The 14,570-nt window shown below is 32.3% G+C and overlaps 1 protein-coding gene across 1 annotated transcript in view; it reads right to left on the bottom strand.

The window, feature by feature from the left end:
* Nucleotides 1-14,278, bottom strand: part of LOC120145947 (protein PELOTA 1-like) — a 29,798-nt gene extending 15,520 nt beyond the window's left edge. The window contains exons 1-2 of the mRNA XM_039159640.1: nt 14,177-14,278; nt 14,021-14,105 (exon numbers count right to left, since the gene is read on the bottom strand). Of these exons, the coding sequence (XP_039015571.1) occupies nt 14,021-14,105; nt 14,177-14,225 (134 nt within the window). The 5' untranslated portion in view covers nt 14,226-14,278. The remainder of the gene's footprint in view (nt 1-14,020; nt 14,106-14,176) is intronic.
* Nucleotides 14,279-14,570: the final 292 nt, after the last annotated feature.

The raw sequence follows: 14,570 nt of genomic DNA, 5'->3' as shown, positions 1-14,570 counted from the left end.
AAGTTCTAAAATTATTTTAAACACTAAGTGAAGATAGATCAGTTAAACCTAATTCTCTTCTAAGTGTCCAAATTCTTTCTTTATCTAAAGGTTTTGTAAAAATATTAGCTAATTGGTGCAAAGTATCAACAAATTCTAGAACTACTTCTTCTTTAGTGATATGATCTCTAATGAAATGATGTCTAATTTCAATGTACTTAGTTCTAGAGTGTTGGATGGGATTTTTAGTGAGACAAATAACACTAGTATTGTCACACTTGATAGATATGGTACCTACTTCAATTCCATAATCTAAAAGTTTTTGTTTCATCCATAAAACTTGTGCACAACAACTACCAACTGAAATGTATTCCGCTTCAGTGGTAGATAATGCAACACAATTTTGTTTCTTTGAAAACCAAGAAATTAACATATTTCCTAGGAATTGACAAGTACCGGAGGTGCTTTTCCTATCTATTTTGTATCTTCCATAATCCGCTTCAGAGAAAGCATGCAAGTAAAGCTAGAGTCTCTAGGATACCAAAGTCCTAAATTAGGAGTGTCCTTAAAGTATCTAAAGATTCTCTTAATGGCTAGTAAATGTGATTCCTTAGGGCATGATTTGAACCTAGCACGTAAGCAAACACTAAACATAATGTCCGGTCTACTTGCGGTTAGATAAAGCAAAGAGCCAATCATTGACCTATACAATTTAAAATCCACACATTTACCTCCTTCATCTTTGTCAAGCTTTGTAGAAGAGCTCATTGGAGTGACATGAGGTTTTCCATTTTGCAATCCAAATTTCTTGAGCATATCCTTGACGTATTTTGCTTGATTAATGAAGATGCCATCTTTTATTTGCTTGATTTGGAGTCCCAAGAAAATGAGAGCTCCCCCATCATGCTCATCTCAAATTCACTCTGCATTAGCTTAGAAAATTCTTGGCAAAGAGCATCATTAGTAGAACCAAATATTATATCATCACCATAAATTTGAACTACTAATATATCTTTACCTTTTCGCTTTAAAAATAATTTAGTGTCAACCTTTCCTTTTGAAAAACATTTTTCTATTAAAAAGTTTGACAATCTTTCATACCAAGCTCTAGGAGCTTCCTTTAAACCATAAAGAGTTTTTTTCAATTTAAAAACATGATCTGGAAATTTTGAAAACCAGGAGATCGTTCCACATACACTTCTTCTTTTATAAAACCATTTAAAAATGCACTTTTAATATCCATTTGATATAATTTAAATTCATTGAAACATGCAAATGCTAATAACATTCTTATTGCTTCCATCCTAGCTACGGGAGCATATGTTTCATTATAGTCTATGCCCTCTTCTTGAGTATAGCCTTGAGCAATAAGTCTAGCCTTGAGCAACAAGTCTAGCCTTGTTCCTCACTATATTACCACTTTCATCAAGCTTATTCCTAAATACCCATTTAGTACCTACAATAGATTTATTACTAGGCCTTTCAACTAATGTCCATACTTTACTTCTCTCAAATTGATTTAAATCCTCTTGCACAGCCATGATCCAATGTACATCATTTAATGCTTCTTTAATATTTTTAGGCTCTATGCATGAGATAAATGCAACATAATTACATATATTTCTAAGAGAAGATAGAGTTGTTACCCCTTTAGATGGATCACCCATTATCTCACCATCCTTGACATAGTTATATTCCTTAGGGTAAGATACTTCCCTTTCTTCAATGGTTGAATTCTCGAGAACATTGTGAGTTTACTCATCTTTCGTTTCTTCATTTGATGATGGTTCTCGAAAGTCATGCCTAATGTTATTTACTTTTACAAAACTACGTCATCATCAATATAATAATCCTTCCTCGGAAGGGGATTATCATCGAAAACAACATGTATAGACTCTTCTACCTTTAAAGTTCTTTTATTAAAAACTCGCTAAGCTTTAGAATTTAAGGAATAACCTAGAAAAATTCCTTCATCACTTTTAGCATCAAATTTTCCAAGATTGTCTTTACCATTGTTTAAAATAAAACATTTACATGCAAAAAGATGAAAATAACTAATGTTAGGATTTTTATTTTTGAAAAATTCATATGGATTTTTTTTAAAATAGGCCTAATCATTACACGGTTTACAACAAAACAAGTAGTATTTGTGGCTTTTGCTCAAAAATATTTTGGTAAATTGTTTTCACAAAGCTTGGTTCTAACCATTTCTTCTAAAGTTCGATTTTTCCTCTCAACAACTTCATTTTGTTGAGGGGTTCTAGGTGCTGAAAAATTATGGCTAATACCATTAGAATTACAAAACTCAGTAAATCCAAGATTTTCAAATTCAGTACCATGATCACTCCTAACACTAGTTATGGAGTAACCTTTTTCATTTTGGATTACTTTTAAAACCGTGATGAATTTTTCTAATTTTTCATCTTTAGTACTTAAGAATAGAACCCCAAGTATATCTAGAATAGTCATCTACCAATACAAAGCAATATTGTTTTCCACCCAAGCTAACAGTCCTAATTGGCCCAAAAAGATCAATATGGATCAATTGTAATACTCTACTAGTTGATACATCACTAATAAACTTAAAGGAAGCTCTTTGATGTTTTTCTTTAGCACATGCATCACATATTTTATCTTTGGCAACCCTCTTACTAAATCTCATTTAATTAGTCTTTGTAAAACACTCATAGTAGTATGTCCTAGTGTCCTATTCCATAACCAACTATCATGTTCATCCTTGGCAACTAGGCATAAATTAGTCATATTTATTGAATCTAAATGCACCATATAAATGTTTCATATTCTATGACCAACAAGCATAATCTGATTAGAAACAATGTCGATTACTTTACAACTATTAGTTTCAAACATGACATTGTATCCCTTATCACATAATTGACTAATACTCAATAGATTATGCTTTAACCCATTCACATATAAAACATTATGCAATGTCAATTATTGAGATTAAGTGCATATGCATAAAGTTTTGAAAAATGTTATGCATTAGAAATATATCATTAAAAAAACTAAATTCAATGCATAAACATTAATAAATTTTAGGTAAAAAAATTTATAAATCCAAAGTTTTTGAAATATTGATATAAATTGTTGAAGAGATATCATTTACATTTAAAAACAATTTTGACCAAAAATTATTATAATGAACTAAAAAAATTCTAAAAAACATTACAACTTAAAAATGTTCATCATAAAACCTTTTTAACATACATGAGATTAAAATAATAATGTATAATCATTTAAAACCAAAAACTCATGCATGTATAGACTAAATGATCAACCAAATGAAATAATAATATTAAGTTTAGAGGTTACTCATTCCTTTTTCATGTGTGGGTAGAGCATCTTGAATATTATCATTTTCATCACAATTGCTCCCACACACCTACAAGAGACATTTAAGTAGATTTTGGTATCCTAATTGCTTTGGTTCCTTGAACGTTAGTTTCAATGCCCCTTGTTCCTTTTGGAACCCATACTTGTCTAATTTTAAATTTTTTTCCTTTCTTTAAAGGACAAGTATGTTCCTTATAACCATAATAATGACAATATGAACATATTGTCATTATTGAACTAGATGAATTATTTAAAACGATCTCTTTTTCTATTGTTAAACATTCAAGCTTAACTTTCAAATCAAAATTTTCTTTTTCAATACTTTCAAAGTTCATTTTTGAAAGCTCTAAATCCTTCTTCAATATTTCATTTTGAATTTCAAAATCCATTTTAGTTTCTAGAAGAATTTTGTTTAATTTGAACATTTCTTTTTCAAAGTTTTAAGATTTCATTTTTGAAAGCTCTAACTCTTTTTTCAAAATTTCATTTTGATTTTCCAAGTCTATTTTAGCTTTCAAAAGAATATCATTTTTAGCTATAAATTTAGAAATAAAATTCTTATATTTGGAGTTCATGGTCTCAAACTCCGAAAATGATTCATCATAGGCATCTTGTAACTCATTAAAAGAACGTAAATTTAACATATTTGAGTTTGAAGATACCTTTGACTCTGTTAGAGCTAATAGAGACATCATCAGAATTTGCTCTTCTTTCTTGTCTCTATAGATTTCCTCAAGCTTATCCCACAGTTCCTTGGCATTTGAACATGAAGAAACTCCTTTATAGACTTCTGGATCAATTGCATAACATAGCATGTGCATAGCCTTTGTGTTTTGTTGAGCTTTCTTATGTTCTTGATCACTCTACTTCTTTTCCTTCTTAGTAGGAGAGGAATATCCTTTCTTGATTATCATCCAAGCTTCCATATCATGTGCTTAGATAAATATCATCATGAACCTCTTCTAACACCGATAATTTGTTCCATTGAAGTAAGGAGGTGCTTCAATTGGTCTAGATTCTTCCATGGAGAATGAACCAGAAGTGGATGCCATCTTTATCGATTTAACTCTTCCCGAATCAACTAAAGAGGTGGTTAAACCTTCAAATTAGTGAGGCTCTAATACAAATTATTGAGTTAATCGATCAACGAAATAGCCAAGAGGGGGGTGAATTGGCAATTAAAAATTTGGTGGAAGCTTTTGCAGAAAATATAAAATATTTGCACAGCGATTTAGAGTGATTCGATATTCTCAACCAAAGTCTACGTCCACTACCTTAGCTATCCACACTAAGGATTTTCCACAAATTCACTAATTTGTCTTTCTTTTGAGGACAAAGAGTAACCTTACAAATCCCTCAACAATTATACCTCAAATTCTTGAGAACACTCTTTCCCAAAGAGAACTATACAAATTTTACAAACTTACAGAAAAACATCACAAGGCAAGATGTTTTAACAATTCTAGAACAAAGAAATAATACTCAAAGATGAATACAATTGAGTACAACAAGTTTTCTTGAAATCAAAATGAATATTGAATGAAAAATAGGCTTGAAATGCTAAAACTTGATGTTTAAGGCTTTCTCTTTGATTTTCTCTCAATTCTTATTGATCAATGGCTTTAGAACTTGTTTAAATACACCTTGGGTTGATTCTAGCCGTTGGGAATCATTTGGGTGATGTTAAAGCCATTGTAGTGTGAAAATTATCTTGAAAAAGGCTGCTGGGAGTGTGGGGGTATCGATACCCCTTCAATAGGTATATGTACATGCAGTGTAAAATTCAAATATTTCGACAATTAAATGACTAGGGGTATCGGTACCTCTAGGGGGTATCGGTACCCATAGGGCATTTTGTTTTTGTCGGAGCCAAAATTAACACAAGGGTATCGGTACCTATTGGGCATTCTGTTTTTCTCAGAGCCAAAATTGTTATAGGGGTAACAGTACCTCTAAGAGGGGTATCAGTACCTCTCTATTTAAAACTTATTTTTAGCTCGATTAATGTTCGAAATACTTTGTAAAAATTGTTTCAAAAATATTTTAAGATTGAAACGTAATTTTACACTTAAGTAAGGATTGAAATTGACATTTGAAAACTTGGAGTAATATTTTGATATTCGAATAATTTATCGAATATATAAATTAAATTTAATATAAAATCTTAAAATTCATTAACACTTTATTTGTTATATCGAAACATCAAAATGTTTTCAACATTGACACTACATTGTTTTTAAAGCAAAATGTAAAGATTTATTAGTAGTTCAAATTTATGTCGATGATATAATATTTGGTTCTACTAATGATGCTCTTTGCCAAGAATTTTCTAAGCTAATGCAGATTGAATTCAAGATGAGCATGATGTGGGAGCTCTCATTTTTCTTGGGACTCCAAATCAAGCAAAGAAAAGATGGCATCTTCATCAATCAAGCAAAATACGTCAATGATATGCTCAGAATGTTTGGATTGGAAGATGAAAAACCCCAAGCCACTCCAATGAGCTCATCTACTAAGCTTGACAAAGATGAAGGAGGTACATGTGTAGATGTTAAACTTTATAGGTATATGATTGGCTCTTTGCTTTATCTAACCACAAGTAGATCGGACATTATGTTTAGTGTTTGCTTATGTGCTAGATTTCAATCATGCCCTAAGGAATCACATCTAAAAGCCATTAAGTGAATCTTTAGATACCTTAAGGATACTCATAGTTTAGGACTTTGGTATCCTAGAGACTCTAGCTTTAGCTTGCATTCTTTCTATGATGCATATTATGGAGGATGCAAAACAGATAGGAAAAGCACCTCTGGTACTTGCCAATTCCTAGGAAATATGTTGATTTCTTGGTTTTCAAAGAAATAAAATTGTGTTGCCTTATCTACCACTGAAGCGGAATACATTTCAGCCGGTAGTTGTTGTGCACAAGTTTTATGGATGAAACAACAAATTTTAGGTTATGGAATTGAAGTAGGCACCATTCCTATCAAGTGTGACAATACTAGTGCTATTTGTCTCACTAAAAATCTCATCCAACACTCTAGAACTAAGCACATTGAAATTAGACTTCATTTCAGATCATGTCACTAAAGGAGATGTAGTTCTAGAATTTGTTGATACTTTGCATCAATTAGCGGTTATTTTTAGAAAACCTTTAGATAAAGAAAGATTTTGGACACTTAGGAGAGAATTAGGTTTAACTAACCTATCTTCACTTAGTGTTTAAAATAATTTTAGCACTTTTAATTAAAATTGAAAAATGCTTATAAAAATAACACTTTTGATTGCATTCTTTTCTAATAGTTAGGGGGAGTTTATGATCTTGAGTGAAAATTAATTATATGTTCAAATAAAATTTAAGAATAGTTTTGATTGACTGAACATTGTTAATTTTTGATATATGAGTTGCCAATACCACTAGAGCTAATCAATTTAGCATTCTATGTGTTTAAAAACATATTTTGACATTTTTGTGCATAGTGTATCGATACCTATGTATCGATACCCCTCGTTATGTATCAATACACTATGAATGCATATCGATACATTCCTTGAATATGTATCGATACACACAGGAGTGTACCGATAGACCCATCGGGTTTTAGGTTTAAATCCCTAAAAACTTCATTTTTACCAAAATCCTAAACTCTCTAAACACTCAGCCATTCGAACTACTTCTCACCAAAATCTCCATTTTGTTCATTTTCAACGATTCAAGTCAGAATTTGTTCATTTCTCAACTCCTGATCCTGCTAGCATCATTAAATTCGTGCAAACAGAATCACTTCTCACTTAAATCCGAATTTTCAAGGTAATTTTTTTAAAACTACTATTTTATTGATTTTGAACATAAAACTAGTTTTAATTTGTTCTAGGTTGAATTAGATATCGTGCATTTGTTAAATTATAGTCTAGAACTATAATATACAACTAATTTCATCAAAAACACACTATTTTTCAAAATTCTTTTTAAATTTTCGAAATTAAAATAAAAAAATTGTTTTGATTTTAAAATTGTTGTTTTTTATTTGATTATGGTGTTTTAATGAAAACTATATGTATTACGATTTTTCAAACATTGTTTTTCAAAATAGTTTTCAAATTTTGCCCTTTAGGATATTATTTTAGAGAACCTTGAATATTGCGGACTCATATTGAGTTTTAGGATTGATTATATTGCATACATTTATTTTTAAATTGCATATAACTTTATCCATTCCGATTCTAATCATGTCTAAACGCCCTAGGTCGTCTTCTAATCGTTCAAACCAACCTCAAAACTGACCTCCTATTCTACCTCAAAATCCAAACCCAAACGCTCCTGATATGACTATTCTTAATTCTTGCTTTAACCAACCTGGTCGTCTAGAAGATCTATACAATAGGTTCGTTAACTTATTCAAGTCATATAAAATCCGGGAAGAGCGTATCCCCTCAATCTAAGCCATGATAGATGTGAAATTCCAATATCTTTCTACCCTCCGTTCTTGGAAATTTGATAAACGCTTTCAGCTCAAACCCATCGTTTATCACCAACTGGTCTGTATTTTCTATTTCAATGCGGTGTGTGTCCAACACGAGCGTCAAACTAAAACCATAGGGATTCGATCTTATCTTTTAGGTCAATTCCTTTATATTGACTCTGACACAATCGCTAACATCTTTGGTTTAGATAATGAGGGTTTAGACAACGAAAAAGAAATTATGGCTACCACTGATAGGGCTAAGGCGAGTACCTTAAAGACTCATCACGAGCGTTTTCTTCATTTAATGATCTCTTGGTGGTTTAGACCATCCAGAGGTAGATACTCCTCCCTTAGAGATCTAGATTTATGGTGGATACATTGTATCCAAAATAATAAGAAAATCAATTTGCCATAAATCATTTTCACCGAGCTAGTAGAAACCATGAACAATGTCCCGTCCAAATATATAGAAACCTTGGTTTACGGTTGTCTTCTAAGTAATTTGTTTATAAAATCCAATCTTAAGGTTCAACTTGATGTAGCCATCCCACTTAAGAACCCAATAAATCTCATAACCTTGAAGAAATCAGGATGGACTGGGGAAAAGGATCAAAGGGTCCGATCAACCGAGAAAACAGAGGGTGCTTGTTCTTCACGAGCAGCACCAGCACCGGCAGCTGATGATGATCCAGAGCTTGAAGAGCTTATGCGAGATATTGATGATCACGTACCTGATGACGAGCCGGTCCAGCAAGAAGATCAAATCCCTCCACACTTTCGATTGTTTATGGAGACATTCAACTTAAGGTTTGCATACATAGAGTCCCATTTAACTGCTATGGAGGCTCAACAATTGGAAATTCAACGGGAGATACGTTCAAATAACGAAGCTATTAACGAGAGACAACATGCTCTGTCACTCAATAAGCCGCTATGCGAGCACATTATCCTCCTCCCGATCCACCAATGGATGATTAGACATTTCTTGCTTAGTTTTCTTAGGTTGGATTAGAACTTATTGTTAAAACATTTTGAATGTTTTTGGATTTGTGTGTTTTGAATGTTTGGATTTATTTTATTTTGAATGGTTTGAATATTGAATGCTTATTACTTTTGAACTTAAATTAAATTTTTCATGTTAGTATATGCATCATTTACATTTTAGACAAATTATGACCAATTTACCATTACATATTATTTATGAATATTGTTTATGAATTAATGGCTAATCTTTCTCTTGATTGTGATCTTAGCAGCTTAAGTTATATCTATAAAAATCAATTGGCTATTTTCTTAACACCACTGTTTAAACGTTTTATAGAGTCTTTTTGATTTAACAAAAAGGGGGAGAATAAAGTAAAGGGAGTAATTTTCAAAATTTATTTCAAAAATGATTTTCAAAGAAAATCTTAAAATTACTTAAATGGTTTTTATATCAAAAAGGGGGAGATTGTTGAAAACATTTTGATTTTTTGATATAACAAATAAAGTATAAATGAATTTTAAGATTTTATATTCGATTTAAAAATAATATTCGATTAAATTATTCGAATATCAAGAATATTACTACAAGTTTTCAAATGTCAATTTCAATCCTTACTAAGTGTAAAATTATGTTTTGGTCTTTAAATATTTTTGAAACAATTTTTACAAAGTATTTCGAACCTTAATCGAGCCAAAAATAATTTTTACAAAGGGAGGTATCGATACACTCTTGGATGTATCGATACAACCCCAACATTGAATGTAATATGGGTATTGATACATAGCTGATGTACCGATATACCCCTGGCTCAGAAAAACATCGAATGTAATTAGTGTATTGATACACCCCAAGTGTATCGATACACTAGGTCAACCAACGGTCGAAATATTTGAATTTAACACTGAGTGTACCAATACACCTTGATAGTGTACCTATACACCCACGCTCCCAACAGATTTTTTAAATGATATTCACACCATAACGGATCTATTGACTTCACCAATGATCCCTCAACGTTCAGAAGTGATCCAAGGTGTATATAAACAAGTTTTGAAGCCATTGATCAACAACAATTAAGAAGAGAAGCTAGAGAATCAAAGAGAAAGCATCAAACCTCAAGTTTGAGCATTTCAAGCCTATATTCATTCAATATTCATTTTTCTTTCAAGAATACCATTTGTGCTCAATTGTATTCATTCTTGAGTGTTCTTTCTTTGTTCTAGAATTATGCAAACAACTTGTCTTGTGAGGTGTCTCTGTAAGTTTGCAAAATTTGTATTGTTCTCTTTGAGAGAGAGTTTTCTCAAGAATTTGGGGTATAATTCTTGAGTGAGTGTAAGGTTACTCTTTTTCCTCAAAAGAAAGACAAATTAGTGAATTTATGGAAAATCCTTAGTGTGGATAGGTAAGGTAGTGGACGTAGACTTTGGTTGAGAAAGTCCAACAACTCTAAATCGCTGTGCAAATATTTTCAATTTTCTGCAAAAGCTTCCACCAAAATTTTAATTGACAATTCACCCCCTCTTGGCTATTTCGTCGATCGATTAACTCAACAATACTTAACTATAAAAACACATCTACATCCTACTATTTTCTTCCCTTTTGGCAGTTTCACTAAGTCTTAGGTTTTATTCATTTATAGTGCTTCCATTTAATCTTTCATAACCTTTTTCCAGTTCTCATTCTTTAATGCCTCAAAAGTAGTCTTAGGAATGGTAATGGTGTTTAGGCTGGCAAGGAAAGCTTTGTGGCTAAGGGATAGGTTTTTGTAAGTCGTGAACAAGTAGGATGGATGTTTAGTGGTACAAGTTTTTTCCTTTTCTAATAGCAATGGGAAATTCAAAATCAGAATTAGACATAACATTTTCAGTAGTTTGATCAGGAAGAGTTTCAGATTGTACAGGAGTAGGAGAATGGGATGATTGAATATGCATATGTGTCTTCTTCCTTGAATTGACTAATAGAGGACGAGTAGTGTCCTGGATGGCTAGTTGTCGTGTATTTGGTTCTGGTTGTGGAGAAATTGGAGGAGGAGTAGGTTGAGCATGCTGTGTTTTTTGTATTTGGTCAGACTGTATAGGTGTAGGGAAATCAATAAGGGGTTGAAGTAGGAAAAATCAACATCCTTATATTCCTTAAATGATATCTCCCCTGAAGATAAGGAACAGTAAAGTAACTATTTCTTTCAACAAAAGTAAAATCAGTAGAGGTGGAGTATTTTCTTGTAGGTGGGTGATAACATTTGTAGTTTTTTTAGTGGAGTAGCCAATAGATATGCATTTTAGTGCCCTTGGATCAAGTTTTCCCCTTCCCTGATAATGTATATGAATAAAAGAAACACACCTAAATATTCTAGGTTTTAGGTTAATAGATGGGCTAAAATTTGGATAGAAATTTGTTAGGACTTGAAGAGGACTCTAGGATTCAAGGACCTTAGTGGGTAGTCTATTTATTATGTAGGTGGCAGTTAACGCAACCTTTCCCCAGTAATAGAAGAGGCTAAATATTCGAGGATTTAGGTTAATAGATGGGCTAAATATTCTTTGTTTTGAAATAGAAGAGCTCTTGTAGTGGCAAGGATGTGATTATTCTTCCTTTCAGCTACACCATTCTGGTGTGAAGTGTTAACACAAGATGATTCATGGATGATACCTTTTTTCTAGATAGTAAGGAGATAATATTTGGTTAAAGTAGTCTTTGGCATTGTATGGTCTGAATCTTTTTATTTCAGTCCCAAATTGGGTTTTAATCATGGTGTAGAAGGTTTTAAAAGTAGCTGTAACAATTGACTTTTATTTTAGGAGAAAGATCCAAGTAACCCGAGTGCAATCATCTATGAATGACACAAACCATCTAGCCTCAGTTATGTTAAGAATAGTGGAAGGCCCCCAAACATTGTTATGAATAAGAGTAAATGGGTTGGTAGTCATTTTATTGCTTGCTTGGAAAAAGGCAAGTCTATGTTTTGCAAGTTCACACACTTCACAATGAAATTCTTCAGTACTTAGGGAATTAAACAAAGAGGGAAACATAGTCTTTAAAACATTAAAAGGTGGATAACCAAGGTGAAAATGGTTTAGCCAGATTTGGTCTTTATTGGCTGTAGATTCTGATAAGAGTGAAAGAGGTTCCGTATCCAAGATTCTAACTGGTCTACTGATTTCTTCAAGGTAGTATAGATTGTTTACTTCCTTAGCACACCCAATCATCCTCTTCGTTTCTTGATCCTAAAAAATACATTGTATATGATAAAACAAAAATTGCAGTTAGTATATTTGATAAGTTTCTAGATAGATATGAGACTGGTAAACAATTTTGGTACATATAGGGTATTTTTAAGAATAAGGGTTTCACTTATGGTAATATATCCTTGAATAGCAATTGTTATGATAGTGTCATCTGCAACTGTGATTTTCTTACTACTAGGACAGGGTGTGTAGGTAAGGAATTTGATAGAGGAATTAGTCGTATGGTTTGTGGCTCCTGAGTCAATTATTCAGGAATTTCAGACAAGTATGTGGGTAGATAGTTTCGAGACATTAGAATCCTGAGAAGAAGAATAAGATATACCTGAGAATACCAAATTGATGTACCTGTAGAGGAAGGTTTCTCCAAGGATTCCAGTAGACTCTTTAATTTTTCAACTTCTTCCTTGTTGAACTCAGCAGATTATTCTTCAGCCTCCTTAACAACTTGTCTAGTTGTATATGCTCTGCTCTGTCCTCTTGATGAACCCCTTCCTCGATAAAATTCTTTATTGATTGAGTTTTTTCATGTAAACTCAAACATTTATATTTAGTGTGGCGTGCTTTCTTGTAGTTAGTACACCATAAGGAGTCTTTGTTAATTGTCCTTGTTGCTTTTGGTCTAGCTTCAAAAGTATGTTGTTCAAGGCGTGTTGGTTCCTCAATTATAGCCCTAGTGGCCAAGGTTGAACTCTCTATTTGGCTATTTTCAACTACCATCACCCCATTATTCCATCTTCAGTCCGAATGATAGCAATGGTCTCGTTCAGTGAAGGCAAATCTTCTTTTCCTAGGATCTAGACTTTTACTGCATCAAACTCAATGTTCAATCCAACAAGAAAATCATAAATCCTTTCTCTCTCAATAAACCTTTTTAGGATTGTAGCATCTTCACTACATTTCATTTGAATGCATTGATAATGATTGATTTCTTGCCAAATATTCTACATCAGGTTAGAATTTTCTGTAACTGACTTGCTTCCTTGTTTAGTAGATGAAACCTTGCTCTTGATCTCATAGATCTGGGCATTATCTTGGACCTTTGAATAAGTTTGTTTCACATCCTCCTATATCTCCTTGGTTGTCCTAAGAAACATACATGTGTCACTAATCTTAGGCACCATTGAATTCCAACACCAAGACATAACTAATGAGTCTTTCTCATCACAAACTTCATACCTAAGGTCTCCTTCTTTAGGGCCAGTTCCTAGGAGATGACTGAGTTTACCTATTCCTTTTAGGAACGTTCGAACTAGTTAGGACCACTGAAGATAGTTCTTACCATTCAATCTATAGGTTGCTTGTATATTTTGTAAGTCACTAATAGGATTTGGGTGACTTACTTAACTCATTGTTCCTCTTTGAATGGTTTCAGCTCCACTGGAATCAGCCTCATCACCCATATTTTTGTTGGGAAGATACTTGATTTTTTTAAGGGAGTTTAAAGGCTAAGTAAGATTGTTTAAGTGAGGATAACTGGACTAAAAAAGAGCTGGAGAGGCTTTAATACCATGTTAACACTGGTTTATCTCTCCATCGATAATATTTCTTTATGTAGAAAATACACTATTTAAATATATACATTGTTGTCTTATCTTAAGAAACTACTAAGCTAGGTAAGTAATTGGTTCTAGGAGTCATTCTAATCCCTTAAAGTTAGGGATCCTAATTAGTATAATATATTTATAAAGATCCTACATAATCTTCCTAATTTAGGAAGCTAATCTCTGACACACACATATATATTAAAAAATTATCAACTAACAAATAACAGACCTAGAAGTAATAATTCATGGGAAAAAACACCATAATAACAAAAAAAAAGATGACGAACAAGTAAGAATTTAAACTAATTATACTACAAAAAGCCCTATAAAAACCCTAATTTACATCATCCATCAAAATATAAAGCAGCTAAATTCTATCCAGATATATATTACATCAATTTTTTTAAACACAGAAAATTAAAAAAGTGAAGCAAAGAAAACCTCATGGTTCGAACCATAACCCTCTCTCCAGTACTTATCAAATTGTAAACAAACCAGAGATCATCTGAATCTACCGGTATCATCTGCAATGAAATATATTTCTTTAGAAAGAAAAGCTCCAATTTCAAAAAAAAAAAAAAAAAACTTCTATATACCTTACGATGCCAGGGCTGTTGGGAACTAGGTCTCTGTGTACAATTTTCATGATTTTACTTCAAAATCTGTGTCTTTTGGAGTATTTCTTTAATTCACTTTAAAATCGAATTTACGCTGACCAAAATTGAACTCCTAAAAATATAAACACAACAATGATGTAGAAAATACATTTTAAAAGAACAAAATTTTCAGATGCAACTTAAAGGAAGATGGCGCTGAGAGATATAATGACGCGAAATTATATAAGCTTTACACGCTTATGCAATATTTCATGCTATGTTCGTGTAGATTATGCACTTTGAGTTTGAAGTAAATTGAAAAAATCTAACAATTTATTCTTGACAAGAACTTGGGGGAGGGAAGAATCTTAACAGACATACAGAATTGAAGTTTT

Source organism: Hibiscus syriacus, unplaced genomic scaffold, assembly GCF_006381635.1.
Source record: "Hibiscus syriacus cultivar Baekdansim isolate YM2019G1 unplaced genomic scaffold, ASM638163v2 tig00110895_pilon, whole genome shotgun sequence".
Lineage (NCBI taxonomy): Eukaryota > Viridiplantae > Streptophyta > Magnoliopsida > Malvales > Malvaceae > Hibiscus > Hibiscus syriacus.
The sequence above is the reverse complement of the archived record's forward strand: the minus strand, read 5'-3'. Positions and strand labels throughout refer to the sequence as shown.